This window comes from Temnothorax curvispinosus, unplaced genomic scaffold, assembly GCF_003070985.1.
Source record: "Temnothorax curvispinosus isolate PA1 unplaced genomic scaffold, ASM307098v1 QBEX01010178.1, whole genome shotgun sequence".
Lineage (NCBI taxonomy): Eukaryota > Metazoa > Arthropoda > Insecta > Hymenoptera > Formicidae > Temnothorax > Temnothorax curvispinosus.
The window spans coordinates 1-20,108 of record NW_020219958.1 but is presented as its reverse complement, the minus strand read 5'-3'; the positions used below and the strand labels follow the sequence as shown (position 1 = coordinate 20,108).

The following is a 20,108-nucleotide window of genomic DNA, read 5'->3' as shown; positions in this document are numbered from 1 at the left end:
ATTTTTTGGATTGACTTTTATGTTAATTGTTACGGGTGATTGTTACGTTACATTTTTATCTAAACAAGGATCAATAATCGCACTCGTTATTCAAGATGACTTCATCTGTTGGCGATGATTGGTTAATTATCGGAATTTTACACGCTCGTTATAAAACTTGCACATTTTGCTTTTTTATTGACTTTTGTAATTAACGTTACATCGGATAATCCGTTGTGTCGCGCCTGTATCACGAACCGTCAGATGGCGATTCTGGTACCGGCTCGGACGAACGGAGAACGGATGTTGCTGCGGATGCGGACTGGTACCGCGCAGTCGATCCGCGAACTCGAAAGCTACCGCGAAGCTACGCGAGTCGACCTTTGACTGCGCTTTCCATGAACTTTTGTGAGCCACTCGGTGGCGAAGAGCTCGCGACAGCTCCCTACAGAGAACAATACGGATGAGCATCTTTATTTCACCTGTGAGTGATCAGTGCATCATTACGTTTGTTGGAAACTTACATATTAATGGAGAACATCTACTTTTCTCATATATTATTTTAAATTCTTGCTCATTAAATGCGTCATTTTCGCAAATTACTTTATAATTTCAGTGAACGTTAGGTTTGTCATTTAAAATGTTCTCATTATTGCGAGCGTCGTTTAAGTACGAATAATAATTAATTTTACAAAAGCGATTCCGCGTTGATGTTAGAATTAGAGAATTGCAAGAAATGTTAAAAGTGATTAAAAATCGTTCCGACGAAAGGAATACTTTAAGAATTCAAATTGCAGTAATTTGCGCGATTTTCATTATTGAAATAATCGCTTGCGTTATTACATTTTGTAAGTACATTCCGTCGTGACGGTGGCACGAGTGAGCCAGGTTTCGCAATGTGAAGCTTGATTAATAAAGCGAACGATTCACTTATGTCTTGATCGGTGAAGCGGAGTTATGAAATCCGCCTCGCAGATTCAGCATACGAAACTCACGTATTTCTGCTTACAAACACAACCTGGATACGCTCGGCGTCGCGTTCGCGAACGGAGTTAACGATAACTGCACGGTGCGTAAATGCATGCGGGTAAAATTACGCGATTACATCACGAGAAATGTTGCATGCATAGATTGGATATTGTTCAGAGCTATTATTCAAATTAGCGACAATGGCGGTGCAATTTTCTATATTTCAGTGAAAACAGAATCACGGAAATGTGCAACTTCTTCTTTATTAAGTTCTTCACTCTCGATGACAGTCTAAATATAAATGTCTAAAACTAACAGATGTTCAACAGATTGCACCATAAATGCTTTGGCCGAATTGGAACTAATTTTTTATTAACGTGATAGTAGCTTTTGTTTCAAATTAATGATTAAACAAAAAGAGTTTATGGCAAATAAGGCTTTAGGAGGGAAAATAGATAAGAAAATTTTATTTTTCAAATTAATTTATAAAATATCTATCTTTAATACAATTTTAATTTAATTACAGATATAATAATAAAAAGATATAAATTTACAATAAAATTTATATCTATAAAAAATTTAAAAATGCAGGGAAATGCGATTTTTTTAATATCTCTGCGAAAAATTTTTTTAGTTATAAGAAACTTTGGAAATTTTATTTGACGAATTAAAAAAAGATAATTATTCCTTTATATTTTCTTTAAATGTATAATATGCGTGCGTGTCTCTGTGTGAATTAGAATTATTTTTAAACATTACTATTGAAGGTCACATTCGAAATGAGTCTTCTCCGCGTCGCTTCATCGTGTTAGAAGACCATCACGTTAGTGGCCGGATTAATGCTGTCGCGTGTATCTCATGGCCTTATCAGTTTCGACGAGATGATTTAGACCTCGACAGAAAGGATTAATATGTTTTCAGCGAATTGTCTCGAACTGACGACCGCGATCATTATGCGAGTTTACTGATGTACGTGACCCTTTACATGCGTAATTACAAATTAGACAATTTATCTATGATAGTAAATCGAGCGCGAGTGCAAGCGTACTCTTTGTAGTGAGAACGAGCATGGGAGCCATTTCGTTTCTTCGATATAACAGGGAGAAAGTTTTATTATCTTTTATAGTTTTATTGTCTTACAATTTTCTCACGTGTCTGAAAAATATTGGGACGTCCGTCGTTTTCTTTCGTCAGTTTTTCACTTTAAATCGCAAGCACTTTTCCGACCGTGTCTAAGCCAGAAAAAACACGCTGATAACGCACGCGGTTATCCTGAGTGCCAGGAGATCGATCGTGCGAACAGGTCGCTCGTCGATTTCTCTTCCCATGCGCCAACATTTAACAGAACAATGAATCGACGCTTTCTTCGGCGAAGATATCGTTTCTTCTCGGTTTATTACCCTTCCCCATAAATTCGTGGGAAATTGTGCACATTCCAAACTCGAATAAAATTGCTCTCCGACAGTTTTATAACGTTATCCGCTCGTTTTCCGTTAGGTACGCCGTAGCACACTCAAAATCATTAATTGTTGTGAAGTGGCTTGCATAGGTTTCCGAGTTAACGTCTGAAATTCTTCGAAATTAGGTCTGGAAACACGTAAAATTGCGGATACTGCAATCGGAAATGTTTCGTTTCGACTCGTAGGTATAATAGACCACGTATCTGTAACATGATTATGTTCACTGTAACTATATCTCCCAGCAAGAATTTAAATAACATTGTATTGTATATCGAACTTTTAATATTTTATTTTTCCTAAATGTAAAATTTATATTAACATCGTAAATATTATTTATAACGTACAAAACATAATTATTATAAAATATATAGAATTCGAGTTTATATGTATACTTTTTTGTACTTTTTTCGATATTTTTTTTAACTTTAAGCGAAATAAAAATATATAAACAACATATATTTTCTATAATGTATTTAAAAGGATATTATTTTTAGGAAAGGATTGACAGTATGTAAACGTTCAAAGAACGACGCGAGAATTTCAATGACGGATTTGTCGGCCAAAAAAAGACTTCCTAATACCGTGTTTAAGAAACCGATCACGTATGCGTGAGAAGGGTTTGAGAGGGATTAAACTAACTGGATTCGTGTTTGTACGTGGCTTTGTCCGACGAAGGATACGCATGTCTTGACGTATCATTTTACGATTAACGATTAATTTATACGTAATACTTTTCAATAAATCCTTATGTAATCGTGATCTTTATTCGTCGATTCGCAGCAGGAAATTAAAGATCGTCGTAATAATAAGTATGATACTATATAGCTCGCTCCATTGCACAGCGCGAGAGCTCTCTTCAACAAGCTCGTTACGCCCGATATTCTGTAGCTTTTGCAGTTCATATTCTCAACATGTAACTATTCTGACTTATGCAACCATTTTGCACAAAGTAACTAACAAGTCCCATAAATAATAACGTATATTTTATGTGTTACGATTAATATAATTAATAATATAAAGATCGAAAAAGTGGTCTAGAAGTTGGTTGTAAAAAGTTAATTCGTAGCAATTTGGGATGTTTTTGGCGGGAACAAAGGATTAATACGTGAAATTACCAATTACAGCCTGGCAAGATCATACTTTCGCGGCGAGAAAGAACCAACCGATGCATTCCGTACACGTATGCGACCACCGGAAGACTGATAACGCGCGAGACACGCGTGCGAGCTTCTTTCCTCGATTACATCACGTGGGAAGATGAGCGCGTAGGACGTGTTAACGCGATTGTATGGGCATATGAAATGGTGAAAGAGACGGACGGGGCCCCTCTCAGCGAGAACCGGGCCGTGTTAACTTTTACATTTAGGCACCACACGTCCACACGCACACGTTTCACGCGACGGCGACGGGCGTCGGCGAGTGGGGAGATCATAGATGATGGTAAATTGTCCGCAATTGGCAGGAAGTCGAGGCAGGGGGACCGTTTGTGCGCCCCTTCGCGCTCTAATGTACATTATTTTCGCGCAGCCTTCCATTTCGTCCGTGAAAATTGATCTCGATGTCGATTAAATCTTTTCATACGCTCGCACTTCACTAAACACTCTTTTTTTAAATTGTGTTTAGATAAAATAATAATTAATCCTTAGAACGGTTAATTTTTTCTTTTAAAGTGTGATCTCTTTTGATGCCAGTCTTTTTTCTTTTATTAAAATGGAGAAGTTTGAGCGCTTCATGTTTTGAAACGTCTTCAATAATATCGGCACAAAATTTTATAACGATAAAGTAACTCGATGTCACACGGATATTGCAATTTCCATGATAATGTAACAACCTAACAACCAGTTAGGATAAAAATAAGAGCATATAGCGAGGTGTATAAATATACCTCGTGCTGAAACGCACGGGGATTTTTTTTCCTTCTGCACCTTCCAGTATGCGCTATAAATGTCACCGTGTTCTTAACGCGTGACATAACCGAGGGATGGAAAAGACGTGACCGTACAGCAAGGCTGAGCAAGGTGAAGTCCACGAGCACCTTTTACGAGATCGAACATTCTATTTTTTTTTTCAGATCCGCGTCCGTTCCATTTCACTCTTCATCGGCTCTTTGCGTCAGCTCGCGCTTTTTTTCCTCGCGAGCATTCTTATTTAACGGGACTCCGTCCGCGACAAGTGGCACGAATATGTTACGACGGGTGGGTGGAGTTCTGCGTGAGAGCGTGCGTAGCTCTCTTGATAAGGCGAATCAATATTATTCAATTCTGATAACGGCCTCCATTGCGGCAAGTAGGGAGAGGAACGCATTAATCATGCAATGAACTGATAACAGATTTTCCGTTAAAACGCGGATACTCGTCCGACAAGATGTTCGTGTTTCTTTTTTTTTTTTTGCTGGAAAGTGTCGATATCCATCGAACGGATCGTCGCGTTAGATACACGAAGTTTCCAAAGGCACTGAAAAATTATTCGCGCTAATTGCGCCGGTGTGCGAGTGTGTGTGTGTGTACAATAATTTTATTTACGTTATTATTATCGAGAATTAAGAATTGTTGATACGTTCGAATTACCATTGATATATTAATTATGCATTTCAGGTAAAAATTTATCTAAATGTCTATCTATTTATCATTGATATTTTAATAGATTTTAATAAAACTGTAGAAGCTTTTTTATAAAAAAATATGATAATTTTTGCTCCTAAAGCACTATTATTAACCCTATTCACTCCAACGTTTTTTTCGCCCCAATAATCCTCCAACCATGCACTTTCGAGTCCCACGTGTTTTTTATAATGTTAATAGCTTTGAAAAATTCCCCAAAAATTATTATAATATCTTTGTACCTTCGACTAAAAATCAATGTAAAGAACATTTGAAAATCATTTATTTAAATATTTTTTTACAACAATTATATGTTGACAAACACACGTTACGACTCGTTTTACTTAAAAAATCATAACTCACGAACAAATTGACGAAGCTTAATGAACCAAAACGCAAATTAAAGCTAAAAGTAGTGCAAATGAGAAAAAAAATATGAGATAATTATTAATTAAATAGGAATACTTAATTTCGTCGCCGCAAATTTGGTAATTTTTAAATGGTACAGAAAGACTTTAAGGACTTAAAGAATGCTAGAAAAAGAATTTCTGAATAAGAAAAGGCGAATTTGAAGTGTGACAGATATTTTTTATGTAAAAAAATTAATTTTTTTTATATAATCGTAGCTCCTCCCCACCTCTTCCATCTGCCTCTGAGCCATAATAGACCTCTGTGGAATGTTAAATTTCTTTTTTAACGACAAAAATATTTTAAATGCGGTTAAATAATACACAAAAATACATTTTTATCGAAAAAAATGCTCATTTACCTTTCACACAACACTGACGTAATCCTCCAACCATGCACTTTCATGTCCCACCGAGATTTTGATTATTCCCCGTTTCGAGAGTAAATGAGCTAGGACTTTGAAATTTTTACCTGAGGTTCCCTGCCACAATAACTTTTTTCCGGCGTGGAGGGGATTCTCCCACGATCATTTGTTTTCCGGAACAAACGACTGTTAGAAATTCGTGGGACACGAAAGGCATGGTTGGAGCGAATAGGGTTAAATCGCTTTGATTAAACACAGGAAGAGATGCTTCTCCTTTTAGTAATTGTCTGACAATCTCATTCTTCACCTTGTACTGCTCCGTAAGGACACGAGAGAGAATTTAATAATTCAGTGAAATTGTGTTCGCGCTCCACTAATTATGCTAATTACAACGTATCGCGAGCAAAGCCGACGAAAACAATCGATGGAACGAAAGCGCCGTAACAACGTGAGACCGTAGATGATGATGGTCCGCGCCATAGCTGACGTGAGAAATATTGTAGGAATAATCTTTTATTCAACGTCTCTTCCGTCGTGCATTGTCCGATCAATATATATTTGCATAGCTATCACGATGACTTAACGTAGGAAAGTCACATGGACCGGTCGCCGTAATTTAAATTTCCGATGCGCCAACACACGTTATAGATCTAGGAGGAGTTATTCGATTCTTCCGCGCAGTTCACACTTTTCAGCGGCGTGTCAAAAAATTGTTATACCTAGGAAAATTTTACGAAAGAGAAATTAATGTAAAGTTGACGTGAAAAAAATTAATAGAGCAGTTCGATGATTTTGTGATAGTTCACGAACTTTATTACAGATTACATGCAGATAATTTAATTTTATCTTTGCAATCAAAAAGCGATACACCGTGGGAAGTGGTTTGAGGTGATGCAGTTATTATACAGCTGAATGAGAGTTTCTAGGAAAGCGAAGATTTTTATACACGAGACCTTTCGGCGAAAGTTTTACCTTCACCTTTGCACCTTAGCGTTCTGCGCGGTTCCCTGTGTGCGCGCGTATCTGTACGCGTAAGAGAGACCTCAATCCGGATGTAAAAGGTTAATGAAGAGCAGCGGCGGGCGCTCTACGTGAGACGCGAAGGAAATAACGGGAAAACGAGACTGCAACGTCTTGCAAGCGGCCTTGAAGGTGTCTTATTCTTTTCTCGCGACTCGATCGCTGCCTACGGGAAAAGTGACGTTCGACGAGCAATATCCTTCGTAGGCGTCCTTTCCACCTCTTCCCATTCGGGATTTTATCGCGATCACGTATAGGTGAATGGCTTCGTTGCGGCTGTGTCCCGTTAGCGGACCTAGAAGGAGACTCCAGAGAGGAGACCAAGACCGGAGCCAATCGGAGCCAATTCTCAGACACATCGGAACGGACCGTTGTCGCGTCTGACGAGGATTGTGTCTGGTCGGGTCGGCCGGCAGTCAGTCAGCTGGGACGATCCTACAGATCTTCCTCGTCGGTGCGTTCGAGCGGGATCCTCGCTCGCGTAGGTCGCACGTCGATCTTCTTGTTCTCCTCCTCCTCCTTTTCCTCCTCCTCCTCCTCCTCGCTCTCTTCACCTCTTCCCCCCTCCGTTCCTCCTCTTTATTTCTCTCTCTCGCCGCGGCTTCTTCCCCTTCCTCCCACGTCCTGTTCACCTCAGGTTGCTCCTCGAACGTAGATGTAGTATTTCCTGGTGATCCGTGATGCGCATCACGAGGCTCTCGCGCTGATGCGCACAGTGGGTTTCCTTATCGGTGATATATAATTAGCATAATGATATCTGTGACGTAAAAGAGGAGCGTAATAAGCCTCTCCGCGAGCGTTCGTATACGCGATGGAAGACGAAAGTTGCTGATTGAGTCGATGTAATTAACACCCGTGAACAATCGTCGAGATAGCGCCGTAACCTTGCACGGCGGGCACACCGCTGTCTCACGTCAATTCGCGTTGTGGTGCTAATCTCAAGAGTCTTCTCGTAGCCAAACGATATAGATTCTCTACCCCGCATCCTGCCTTTGCGCAAAGGGATCATGTTGCCATTTCTACGTTTCCAGGAAACGTTACCAGTCCTTTCGGAGTAAGGACCCGATGAAGGATCGCATCATGGGCCGCACAGGATACACGTGCATCAGGCACGTTTTCTGCTCCCTCAACGTTTTGATCTGGGTACGTAGAGGTGCCTTTTTTATCAATTATTTTTGGTATTGCATTTTGGTTTTATACACTGAAAAAAAGAAATACTTAGATCCAAGAAAATATCTTTTCACATAGTACCACAATGGCTTATTTACTTAATATAATCACGTATTTATTTAGAATTAAATATCTTTACTTAAATTAAGTAAAAATATCTTGTGGCCACAAGATGCCACAAGACATTTACTTAAATTAAGTAAAAATATCTAATTCTAAATAAATATGTGATTATATTAAGTAAATAAGCCATTGGTACTATGTGAAAAAATATTTTCTTGGATCTAAGTATTTTTTTTTCAGTGTATAATTTGATTCGATATAATTTTTATATATTATATAATTTTTTTGAAAAACAGCAGAAATGATGCGAAATGCGTGCGCAAATGGAAATTTTATCTATATTACATGTTTATATTTCGAAAGATCGATTTATTTTGCGAATTTCGATTTTCAAGAGCAGCACTTGAGCTATATTTAAAGCGTCTCGTTCGCGCTGGAAAGATGCGCGAGAAGGTTTCGATTTGAATGAAATGTTTCGTCGCAGCGCACGATTCGTAAACACGCAAGTATACGGTGCAAGTGCGGGGCACCAATTGGTCAGAAATGACAGAAATGAGACAATAGCCGGCGGTAATAACGACCCACGCGCGGCTCGGCGATTAAACGCGACGACGCGCTTTTGTAATTCGCACACCGCATTCCGCCGCATTCACCGCGTTCCCCCGGTTTTATTATTCCACTTGAAATCGTCCGTCCGCGGCGTCTGTATCGCGATGAAAGCCTTAAATAGGGCGTTGAACCGTGCTCTATGAGCTATGAACTTACGGTATCCGAGCCGACGATAAAACGCGGTGCCGCTTGCTCTGAGCCGCAAAACTGTTACACGCGCGCGTGTCCTTGTGTGCTTTATTGCCGTTGAAACGCGTCACCTGTGGCCCGCCTTATTATACTTCGGATGCTAATGCGCGGTTCATTGCGGAAGCTCCAAACTAGATAAGACAGTAACAATTACATAATTTCCAAAAGTAGAAAAGCCAGATCTCTCTCAGACGAGATACGTTGCTAGATAAATATTTATCTTTAATTATAAAAAAAAATTAATGTTAATAATAAATATTTCAACGGCGATATAAAACGAATATATTTGATGGTCAACGACACGTATTGCGGATTATATAACGCTGTTGCAAAAACTCCGTCCCGTTTTCGCGCACGCATCATTGACGGTAATTAGAAAGTACGGACGCGCGCTCTTTTGTACAATTTGCTATCGGGGTCGCGTAACAGTGCATTAATTTCCTAATCACACTGCATCGCGCAAGTTGCAATTTATAAATTACCGTTGCAAGTTCTTCCGCGGATGTTACACGCTGCGTGTTGCGCGTAAACACGTTCGTCTCTTCGTTCACGGTCGAATACGATAAGGCGGGACGACTATCGCTACCGCGTATCGGACGTATCGCGATATAGAGGACGCGGATGAATTAACCATAAGGTCAACATTCACCTGGTTTCGCTGGGTTGACTTCCTGTCACTGACAGCACGGCGAGGTAACCGCCGGCTTATCTACATAGAAAGCTTGTGTACTCTCTCGCGATTGAGCGCGGGCTCGGGAAGTCTCTCTATTTGCTAATAAGTTAGCAGGTAAACGATAAACCGTTAAATGTATACGGGTCACCGCATTGACACATCCGATACACTTTGCTGGTTAGCGAAATATAACGTCGCACAGTTTCGCTATTATTTTTATTATTTTTATTATCGCGAACGCGAGAAATGGCAATTTTGCCGTTTACTTTGCCACACGTTCGGCGCATTGACCGTGAGTTATTTCGCGACGGCTGTCAACCGCAGCCATCGATCTTCCTTCCGCGTCGATGATTCGAAATACGTCGCGTTACTTTCTAATTCACGGCCCACTTTCCACTTTCCGATTTTGCTCAAACGCGCTGCATGGCTCGAGGTACCCTTTGTTGCCGAGCGTGCGCGCATTGTCGGAAAACAGCCGGAATGAAAATAACGCGGCATTGACCCAGTGTATTCGCGTGCTACGAATGGCGTGCGATAAGGATCTCTCGATGCTTTTAATTATAATTTCCTAGATCTCTGAGTACATACCTCGCGGATTATTGTTATCAAATAATACGTTAATGCGATCTCGCGAGACATGCAGCTACTGACAAAGTTGTTATTACTTCTTCAGTTTATAATTACCGTTTGAAGTTATTATTGTACCGTTTCCTATTATATTTTGCACATTTTAGTTTTAAACACAAGAATATAATTTGCTAATAAACTAAGATTAGTAGATTTGTTATAAACAGAATAGAACCTAAAACTATCAAATATTGCTTTTGTTGCAACTTTCTTGACCGATTCGGAATCGAAATGATTTCGCAATAAAGACCATTAAAGCTGTGATTGAAAGAACATTGTCAGTGGTTTTGGAATATTTAATATAATTATTCGTCTATATGTATAATAATATTACATATATATAATTATGATCTATACCCTGAAATATATTGTACAACTGAGGTGATTTTACGGTTCAATATAAGTCGAAATAATAGAATAATTTTTTTTTTAAATAAGACCCTGTTTTCGAGAAAAAGAACTTTGAAAGTCAATCGAGTACGCGTGCACTTGTCTGATACTTGACGTAATAAGTTTCGCTACAGACGTAGGTTCTGTATGGTTTGTTTACTATCAGGAACTAATTCAATCAGTTGACTCTTAAGACAGACATGTGAATTTGTGTGAGACAAAGAAAATAAATTTATTTTATATTTAGTTGAGATATTGTTAAAAATGTTGGCCGTTTTGTCGTATACAAGATTGTATTCTGCGAATTAAATTGAAATTGTTTCTAACGTATATTCTGTCCTGTTAATTCTTCAAAATGCAAGAATAATTTTTTCTTTTAATTGTTCGAGGCTCATGACAGATTTAGTGTTTCTCGAAAACAAGGCGTTATTCGAAAAAAAAATGTATTTTATTATTTCGATTTATTTTGAGCGTAGAATCACTCCCTTCCAGATAATCCCACGTATTTCGGCCCACTCTATGGCCCACACTACATTGTCGGCTTCGATGGATCTGATTTTGAAACACGTCCGTCGAAAGTTTATGGATGCACGGCGCAACTGACGCGTAATTTTGTTTTACAGTTATGCGCTTGTGGAATTTTGGGTGCGGGCCTTTGGCTGCGATTGGCTTACTCCGGATACGCGACCTTGGTGCCGCAGTACAGCTTCGTGTCGGCGGACTCGCTGCTGCTCGCCGCGGGATGCGTCACATTCGTCATCGCCTTCTTCGGATGCTGCGGCGCGTGGTTCCAGTCAAGATGCATGCTGATCACGGTTGGTATACAACGTGATCCATTTGTAAAACACGTGCCTTGCAAAAAGCGCGCGCGGTATAGTATATCATGGGACTTTTTGTAATATGCATGCAGAATACCGCACACGCAGCGACGCAGCTCATGGACTGAAGCGTATAACTTGACTGTCTTGAATATCTTCGTCGTCAGTAAATCGTGATTTGAATTTTTGCCGTCTTTTGAGTAATTCGTCACAGAGCAATCCGTATGTCGACCACGCTACATTTTTTGAAAATTATTTTTCTTCTTCGTTTGTTTTGCTCACTTTTAACTGACATTAAGGCTGCAGTTTATTTGATGCTACAAACGCTTTGAAGCAATCTTCTTCTCCTTCTTTCTTTGCTGAAAGAAAAGAGAAGAGGAATGCTTTGAAGCATTTGTAGTGTTAAATGGACCGCAGCTTAAAATAGATCTGCCTGTTAAGCAAAATGAAATATTCTTTTCATTATAGCTGGTATTTGTGAAATTCGTGTAGTGGCGTAATACATGACGGATCGATAAATTTGTTTGCACAGCATATGAGACCTTGCGTGCACAGTATAGTAATTATACATAGAATATAAAGTATTCTTTTTCCGTATTTTTTTTCAACGCTAGTTTTCTCCCGGTTTGTGGAAGAAATTAGTGTTGGAATAATTAGAAGTCTTTTTGAAAAATCTCGAAACTTTTACAGAGATTCTCCGTGTAATTAATAACGGTTAATTACATGTAATTAATAATGTAATTAATGTAATAATGTAATTAATAATAAGAGAGAGTTTACACGTCCTGTAATTTTCAGTATTTCAGCCTGGTAATACTCATGTTTCTCGCCGAGTTCATGCTGGGCACCTTGGCGTTCGTGTTCAGGGAACATCTCGCGAGGAGCTTGAAGGCGGAACTATTGTACGGCATTGAGAAGCATTACAATATTACGAGGGAACCGGGAACGCTTTCTGCCATGTGGGACCATATACATACGGAGGTTTGTTTAATTAAAATGTTCACACACCACACCGCACGAACATACGTTTATACATATTTCTATCTTATTAATCTATTTCAAAGCTTTAAAAAAATTTTACATAGCTCTACTAAATTATTAACCGTGTCACATTGCGTAGAATGCGTTTAGAGTCCCTCTAATCACAGTCTGGCCATACAACAGCAACTTTTGATTGGTTCGCCATTTTTTGGCAAAAGCAAGAGAACAGAAAGAGAAAAAAATATAAAAGAGAAAGAGACAGCAATATGAATGTATACATATGAATGTATATCGCTTTCTCTTTCTCTTTTTATATCCTGAACTGCAAGTTTTGGCCAGGCTCTGATTAGAGGGACTCTAGACGCGTTAAATCAATGTTTAATATAACAGAGTTTTAAATTTACGCCTCCAGTTTCATTGCTGCGGTGTACGCGACTACACGGATTGGTTCCAAATCGAGGCGTGGCCCGAGGAGGATCGGGTGCCGGATTCCTGCTGCATGCAGCGGGAACGATACTGCGGTCGCCTGGATTCGGAGGGTCGTAACAAGGAGCTCTGGTACAAGGAAGGATGCGCGACCGCCATTCAAATGTGGCTGATAACTAGACTCCATATAGTAGGCACGGTGGGCCTCGTCGTGGCCTTCCTCCAGTTGTTCGGCCAAGTGGCCAGCATGATTCTCTTCTGCACGGTCAAGCACAAAAGATCTTCTCACACGTACAAGAGTTACGACACTACCAATACCTAGAATTTCAGATCGATCTTAGACGAAACCACTGTCTAAGATCGATAGTACTCTTCTTGCGATTTTCCGATTCCCGTTGCACGCAGCGGGAACGAATTTTTCCGGGATCCTCGTCGGTGTATTGCTCCTTCTTTGAAGACTCTCACGGAGGAACTCACCGCGGCGATTTCATCAATCGCGCCGAATTCGCAAATTCGAATTTGTAGGAATACGAACACAACGAACGAGACGACAGTTTATTAAGAAAGATTAGGAAAAGAAAACGTACGTTGTCGATGATTATTGAACATTTATTTTATAAATACATATGAGACAATTTAAGTAGATAAAGATAGTTGACCAAAAAGTTTCCGCTGTGTACCAAAAAATATGATAGGTATTTAATTGATGGATTCTTTCTTCTTAGTCTGGATCTTAACAATGTTTCTCGCAATCCCCAGTGATTATTACGACTTCTGAATAGTTCCAATCTTGTCAGCTGATAATTATTTATATCTCTAACTTTCTTAAGAGAGCATCAGAAATGTATGACTCGTCGACCATTTTAATGTTTATAGATAGAAAAAGATTTTTATAGATCGTGTAAGCAAAATCTGGCAACAGAAAAATTGATTTGAATATGAGGACAAATTGTAAATAACGAGGATGAAGATTATGATCGATCATCAAACCGTAATTTTCTAGTGGGACAAGTTTATCCTACTTTCTTAATAATAGAGATAATTTTAATCGTTATACTCGATATTCATTTATGTATGCGAATTAATCAGTTACTATTTTACAATAATTGTAAAATCTTTGTTTTACAATAATTGTACGTCATATCGATTTTCAACGTTAACAATCGGGAGTAATTAGATAGATAGCGTGCATGATTATGTGATTTAGTCCCGAGTACTCAATAGAGATTGTAGATGAAATTATCTTCATTATAAGCATGAATAATTTGTTAAGATTTTTGTATTCAATATATATTATATATAGATAAATATATAAATTTAGTAAATTAAAAATCGTTATTCTTACATGTTATCTGACGAAGCAATCGATTAATCATAAGTTAAAGCGATGTTAAAGTTTGTATAATGCATCGAGATAATACGACGATAGTGATGTATTACGTGTATTGAACAAATTATTATTAATAATAAAGAATATATTTATATGTGATAAAAAAGCCGGTTATACATATATAATACATATACTTTGTTCCATTTTTCATTTTTTTATTTAACTGAAGACTGAATGAATTGTTAGGTATAGACAACCATCATACGATAGTAAGAAAAGAAATTTATATTCAACTTATATATATTTGCAGATTACTTACCGGAATTTGGAAGATATTTTTAATGCTACTAGCTTTAGACAATATCGAATTAAACAAATTGCAGCATCCAGTCCATCATTCTAATTATCATCCTTAACGTTACCACAAACTGCACATAAAATTTTAATTATATTAATATTTATAGTTTGAAGCAAGATTAAATCTCGATATTAAAGGAGTATATATTTTTATGAGAAAAGAAAAATAAAATAATTTGATTTTTTCAAAGAAATATAAGTAACGCTACGCTTACCGGTTGCATCATAGCGCGCAGCATAAAGTCGCCCGTTGAATTTAATGTTTTTAAAAACGTCGAGAAAGTATTTTTCACGGTTAGTAATGTTGATTTAACAAGCTTAGACATCATCTTTAACGGTTGACGGAAAATATTATTCCCCCAATTAATTCTATCACATTTATCTCCAGGAGTGACGTTCGTATTTCCATTGTCAGTTGTATAAGAAATGATTGGAGGTTGTACTGTGGTCTGTGGAAGCATAGATATGTATCGATAAGAATATGTAAAAAGTAATAAAACTTTACTTATGCAGTGTCCTTGAATACAGAATCAAGAAGCGATATGTAAAATAACTTGAGCCGATCGATAAGTCAATATATAGTTGTAAATAAAATTATTGCATAAAATTACTTTAATGCGTATAAAACTATAAAAGAAAATGGAACGTTTTTATTTTATAACATCATATTTATTTCACAGATTTCCTAAATATGAAAAATGTAATAATATTTAGAGAAGGTTCTTAGTATTCCAAAAAATAAAAACTAATTTATCATAAGTGGCGGCTATTATACTTTGATAAAAATTTGAAAAGTTATAAAATAGTTGGCGATAAGTTATTGTACTAAAAGTCTATTCGCTATATGTTAATCCGCAGAATATTGCTTTCGCCTTTTTAACGTTAGGCATATCAGCAGCAACAATTATAGATAATTTACGTAATTAAAAATATATATATATATATGTATATAAAGGATGCACGTACCACAGCAGTATCCCTTCTATCTCGAGTACTTCGCGCTAAGACAGTGCTCGCGAAGAACACAATCAACAGCAGATGCACACGCATTTAGAGTCGCTATCGAACAACGATCTTGATTTTTCAAGGAAATGAGATTTTATTAGGTTCTTTATTAAGTTCTCTAGATTCGCGAGCACACTTTTGGAATCACCAAATTACTCAGCTGAGAGACAACGAAATAGAAACAAACTTGCGAAAGACGTCGCGGGTTGCAGTGCATTTCTTTTATACTCGAGTAATGCTCATTTTTTTCTACCTAGCTGATAGTGAACAGAGACTAATTATTCTTGTATTCGCGATTTACATATCGCCAGCAAGTGACTCAAGACAGGCGCAATTTCGTGTACGACATCGGTATGCGCTTAAATTTTAACATATCGGTGAGTCATATACTACTTTAACTATGACGACATTTTGGAAATTTGTCAATAACTAATTTATGAACAAAACCCTGATCAAATGGTAAAATCGAACGATTTTCTAACAACGATGTTTATGATTTGTGCAATATTTTGTGCTGTTTTTATTAATTATTTGTTCTACATTGGAAACGTAATAAAGTATATGTTTATTTGTGTTATATCAGGGTATCGCCCAGAAATTTTTGCAGTTACTTATTGTTAGACGATAGATATTTTAAATTTTGAATGTGTCTTCTTGATGTCTCCTCTTTCCATATTGAATCATCTGGAATAATCCGGTGCCTCTAAAGGTGAATTACTGCTCAGTTTGAGAAGTATTAATTTAATAAATAGTTATAAATTTATAATCATTAAATCACCCTCAAGTTCGTAGCGATTCTTAAGAAAGTCATACTAGACATATGATTATTGAGAATCACCTGATGAGGCGCTGCGCGCACGCCACACACATGCACCTCGACGTGTGCCCGGGTTTACCATCATTTTCTTATTTAATTTTTACGTGGGCGACCTTATAAATTTATTTTCGACAACAAAACGACAAATAGTTTTAATTACTGCTTAAATTCGGGTATCGATCTCATAGGCGATTACCGAAGAATTCTTTGACGTTACTTCAGCGAGAAGAATATATAAACCAAAAAGAACACACACACAAATTTGTGTTAGCTTTGCTACATTAAAAAAAAATTTAAAACTATTATACTGATTACTTTTAGTGATATCATATAAATTGCTTTTGCTCCAACAGACTAATATGCACATGATTTAATGACAATAAGATAAAAAAGTATTATGATATATCAATCTGTGTAACGTGTACATACTGTTCTTCCAAAAACGCTTTCGATGAGGACCAACAATAGAAATATGTATAACACCTGCATTGTCACATTTAAGCGCAAGATTTAATATCTGAAAATATTAAGCTATTACGGAATGATATTCCTTAACTTTGAGTGAGACCAACTCGTGCAAGTGAAGTATTTCTAAAAAAGTATATTGTCATGCGTTTGACTTATTAAGAACTTTCTTACAAAGGAAGGCTGTATATATTTATCGTTTATCAAAAATTACGTCAATTACGTCAACAATGTTATAAAGTTATTATTGCTAATTACTTAATAAAACTTATTTTGGTTTATCGCAAATTAACATTTCCGCATATGACGTTAAGAAATTTCATAATTTCGTTTATGGTTTTTAAATAAAAGCTTTTCATAAAATATATAAAATTTTATTTAATTTACGTACATTTGATTTTAATTGCGTATTTTATATTTGTTTATATTTATTATTGGAGTCCAATGAGCCGTGATCCTAATTCATTCAATGTTTGCGTTACTCCTCGAGAAACTTGTTTGGTGATACCAACAGGGAACTGAAAACAATATTTTTCATAAGTTACTGTATTGTATATTTAGGTGGATTTGTTCAAGAGGATTTTTCTTTTATTTCTTAAACATTTCTCAATATTTACTACATTAATATATGTATTTATTATTTTGTACTTACTTCCGTTAAGAAGTTCAGAAAATTGCTGAGATTCTCGAAACCATTAATGAACCCTCTTCCTATTCCAATAAATTTATCTCCCATATTACCATATTTTTCTTCGTCCCTAATTCGATCAACGAGTGGTTTTGGTGTCAAGAACCCATTTAAAACTTGTATGATAGTGTCAGGTTTTCGTTTTTCTAAAATTGCTTGGGCGGTCTCGTTTTCTAAACGAACTGTTTCTCGCGATGTCACACGGAACAGATTTATTGGCGTAGTACTTTGTACAGACGGTAAAGATCTGCGACTTTGAGGCTTGTCAGACTCAGTAATTAATGGGTCGAGACTATTTTGAAAGTTGTTGTTTATTTGCTGCAAAAGAAGAAAATTTATCAGCACGCCAATAATTGTTAATAATTATGCAAACAAGAAAATATTGGCTAAAATAAAAAAAAGCGAAAATGGGGAGTAAATGCAAGAGGAATAACACCAAATTATATATCTTGCGTTTCTCAGATAACACGAGAATAATGTTCTGATCGTTTACAATTGGATTTTTATTTACGATCTTCATGAATTATTCTATATTTTCGAATAAAAAATGTCAAATTGATGTTAACTATAACACGATGACTTTCTATAAACTGGTGAAGATATTTCATACATAATAAGTCTCTGCGAATAACCATGTTATCAAAAGTAAATTATCGTTGGGTATATGAATGCTATGGATGTAGTAATTACCTCTGCTTGATTGGCAATGTTGTTTCTAGTCAATATTATTAAATTGACAAATCTTCCTCTGCCAATTCTAATAGCATCACCGACACGTTCTAATAATTCCTACGAAATAGCAATTTTGACTTCGCCTGCCAATTATAGTGGCGAATCACGAGGATCTAATTAAAATTTTGAATGACTAACTAAGAAACTAACCAAGCAATTTTTTACGTTGATTTTTAGATAAGTTCAGATTAATAACTTTCTGTTTTACTGCTTCCAAAGCTTTGGAATATAGCAATCTAATATGCAAGTCACTTTTTTGACTTGCGTTTTCCAAAGATTGCATTTCTCTTTATTTTCGTAAATACAGTTATGTGCAAAATAATAGCACCAGCTGAAAAAACAAAGAAAAATCTAAATTTAAAATTAATCAACTTAAAAATAATTTGCTTTATTCATTAAATATCAATTAATAGACACATAAAACATCTCATCTCATTATTACAAAAAGATAACAATGAAAAAAATGGAATTTTGTTAAAATTTATAATTTTCTTCATTTTTTTCAGCCGATGCTATTATTTTGCACATAACTGTAAATTTTATAAACACAAAATTTTACCTTTGTGTCTTCCAGCTTCGAAGGTGTGGAGTTTTCTGCATTATTTTGTATGTTGCCGAGGGTGAATTTTATCGGTTCCTCCGCAGGACGAGCATTCAGTAAGTCCAATGAGCAGACAAACGATAAAATCATTAAAATTCGCAACATGTTTTTCTCTGATACAGTCTGAAAGAGTTTCTAAAATTATCTTTTAAACGAAGAAAAGTTTAAAATTTGAAACTCACTGCACTTATAAAAATATTAATTTATATGATTAAAAAGATTAAAATAACTTTTTGATTAATTTATTCTTAAGAACACGATAAATATCTACAGAAGTCTGTCGCAGTCGACGAGCGAATCGTGGACTAACAGATTTCGCTCTCGACGGTGACGAACTTACCTAGCGGTTTACGACACTGCTTTACTTTCACTTTAAGTTTCTCCATATTGAAAATCACAGGTGTGTGAATCAATTGATCAGAGAAGCAAAACTGGAATCAATACACGTCACAAAAACTTAGGAAATTATTTATCGCAAAAATACAAATTTTTGGATACAAAAAGACAGGTAAGAAATAATATATTATTATATATTATATATTTATTAACTATTATTATATTATTAAATTGCAAAATTATTGAGAACATGGCAAAATATATTTCTGTTTTAATAACAATGTGTACGTGTTATCGATGCAGAAAGCAATAACTAAAAATATCTAAAAAATAGTGACATTATCGATATCGCTTCACAAGTGCAATGTTTGAAAATTGGCCTAAGACGAAGGATATCGCAACTTAATTGGCGGAAAATTTTACTGTCATGCGACGAAACTTGACGTAGCATTCTGCGCAAATCGCTCTTCTTTAGCCGCAAAAATAAACGCAAAAATTTAACGTTATGAAATTGAGTGAGCCGTTTTATTTTCCAACAATAAATTATAAATTTTTATGTATCACAAAGTACATGATTTTACTTGCAGCAAACTCTTGGTTGTTATTACATTATTATCAATTTACATTATAAAATTATTCGGGTATACAAAAATATATACTTCTAATAAAAAATGGACGATGGCGTCGAACTATGCATGAACGTTTAAATCAGCTACAGTATCGCTATAGTGTTTCTACCGTATTTTTCACTAATGGAAAGTTTACCATTACTTTATAATTACTTCATAATTACATTAAGATCTAGGTATTATTTTTTTTGTAGTTATTCGATTCTTTTTCAGCTATCACATCACTATATTCTGTGGAATTCTTAGTTTTGTTGTGGCTTCCATTGATGAAATAATTACATCTTTTCCATCACTAGGATTAATATTTTCTTTATTTTTACATTATTATTTTCACTTCCTGTATTACTGCCTGATTACCCTCCCTTATTATGATCATTGCCATTTCCTTCTTTCTTTCTACCA

General features: G+C 36.3%; 3 protein-coding genes across 8 annotated transcripts; 1 reads left to right on the top strand and 2 right to left on the bottom strand.

The window, feature by feature from the left end:
• The first annotated feature begins 8 nt into the window (after positions 1-8).
• LOC112459847 (tetraspanin-9) lies at positions 9-14,242 on the top strand. 5 transcript variants are annotated; one of them, XM_025024192.1, is made up of 5 exons: positions 9-463; positions 7,832-7,943; positions 11,145-11,336; positions 12,138-12,320; positions 12,733-14,242. In XM_025024192.1, exons 2-5 carry the CDS (start codon positions 7,866-7,868, stop codon positions 13,066-13,068), a joined length of 789 nt encoding a protein of 262 aa, XP_024879960.1. In that variant the 5' UTR covers positions 9-463; positions 7,832-7,865; the 3' UTR covers positions 13,069-14,242. The 5 variants fall into 5 exon arrangements, with proteins under 5 accessions (XP_024879960.1, XP_024879963.1, XP_024879961.1 ...); XM_025024195.1 differs by lacking the exon at positions 9-463 and adding an exon at positions 7,205-7,281; XM_025024193.1 differs by lacking the exon at positions 9-463 and adding an exon at positions 7,371-7,515.
• Positions 13,441-15,646, bottom strand: LOC112459849. The gene is made up of 4 exons (XM_025024197.1): positions 15,400-15,646; positions 14,649-14,882; positions 14,396-14,504; positions 13,441-13,658 (listed from the first exon to the last, which is right to left on the bottom strand). The coding sequence occupies exons 1-3, from the start codon at positions 15,481-15,483 to the stop codon at positions 14,445-14,447; spliced, it is 378 nt and encodes a 125-aa protein (XP_024879965.1). The 5' UTR covers positions 15,484-15,646; the 3' UTR covers positions 13,441-13,658; positions 14,396-14,444.
• Positions 15,647-17,117: 1,471 nt separating this feature from the next.
• On the bottom strand, positions 17,118-19,178 carry LOC112459867. 2 transcript variants are annotated; one of them, XM_025024234.1, is made up of 4 exons: positions 19,082-19,178; positions 18,700-18,864; positions 17,373-17,726; positions 17,118-17,238 (listed from the first exon to the last, which is right to left on the bottom strand). In XM_025024234.1, the coding sequence occupies exons 2-4, from the start codon at positions 18,844-18,846 to the stop codon at positions 17,152-17,154; spliced, it is 588 nt and encodes a 195-aa protein (XP_024880002.1). In that variant the 5' UTR covers positions 18,847-18,864; positions 19,082-19,178; the 3' UTR covers positions 17,118-17,151. The 2 variants fall into 2 exon arrangements, with proteins under 2 accessions (XP_024880002.1, XP_024880003.1); XM_025024235.1 differs by lacking the exon at positions 19,082-19,178 and having other exon boundaries at positions 18,700-18,934.
• Between the last annotated feature and the right edge of the window lie 930 nt (positions 19,179-20,108).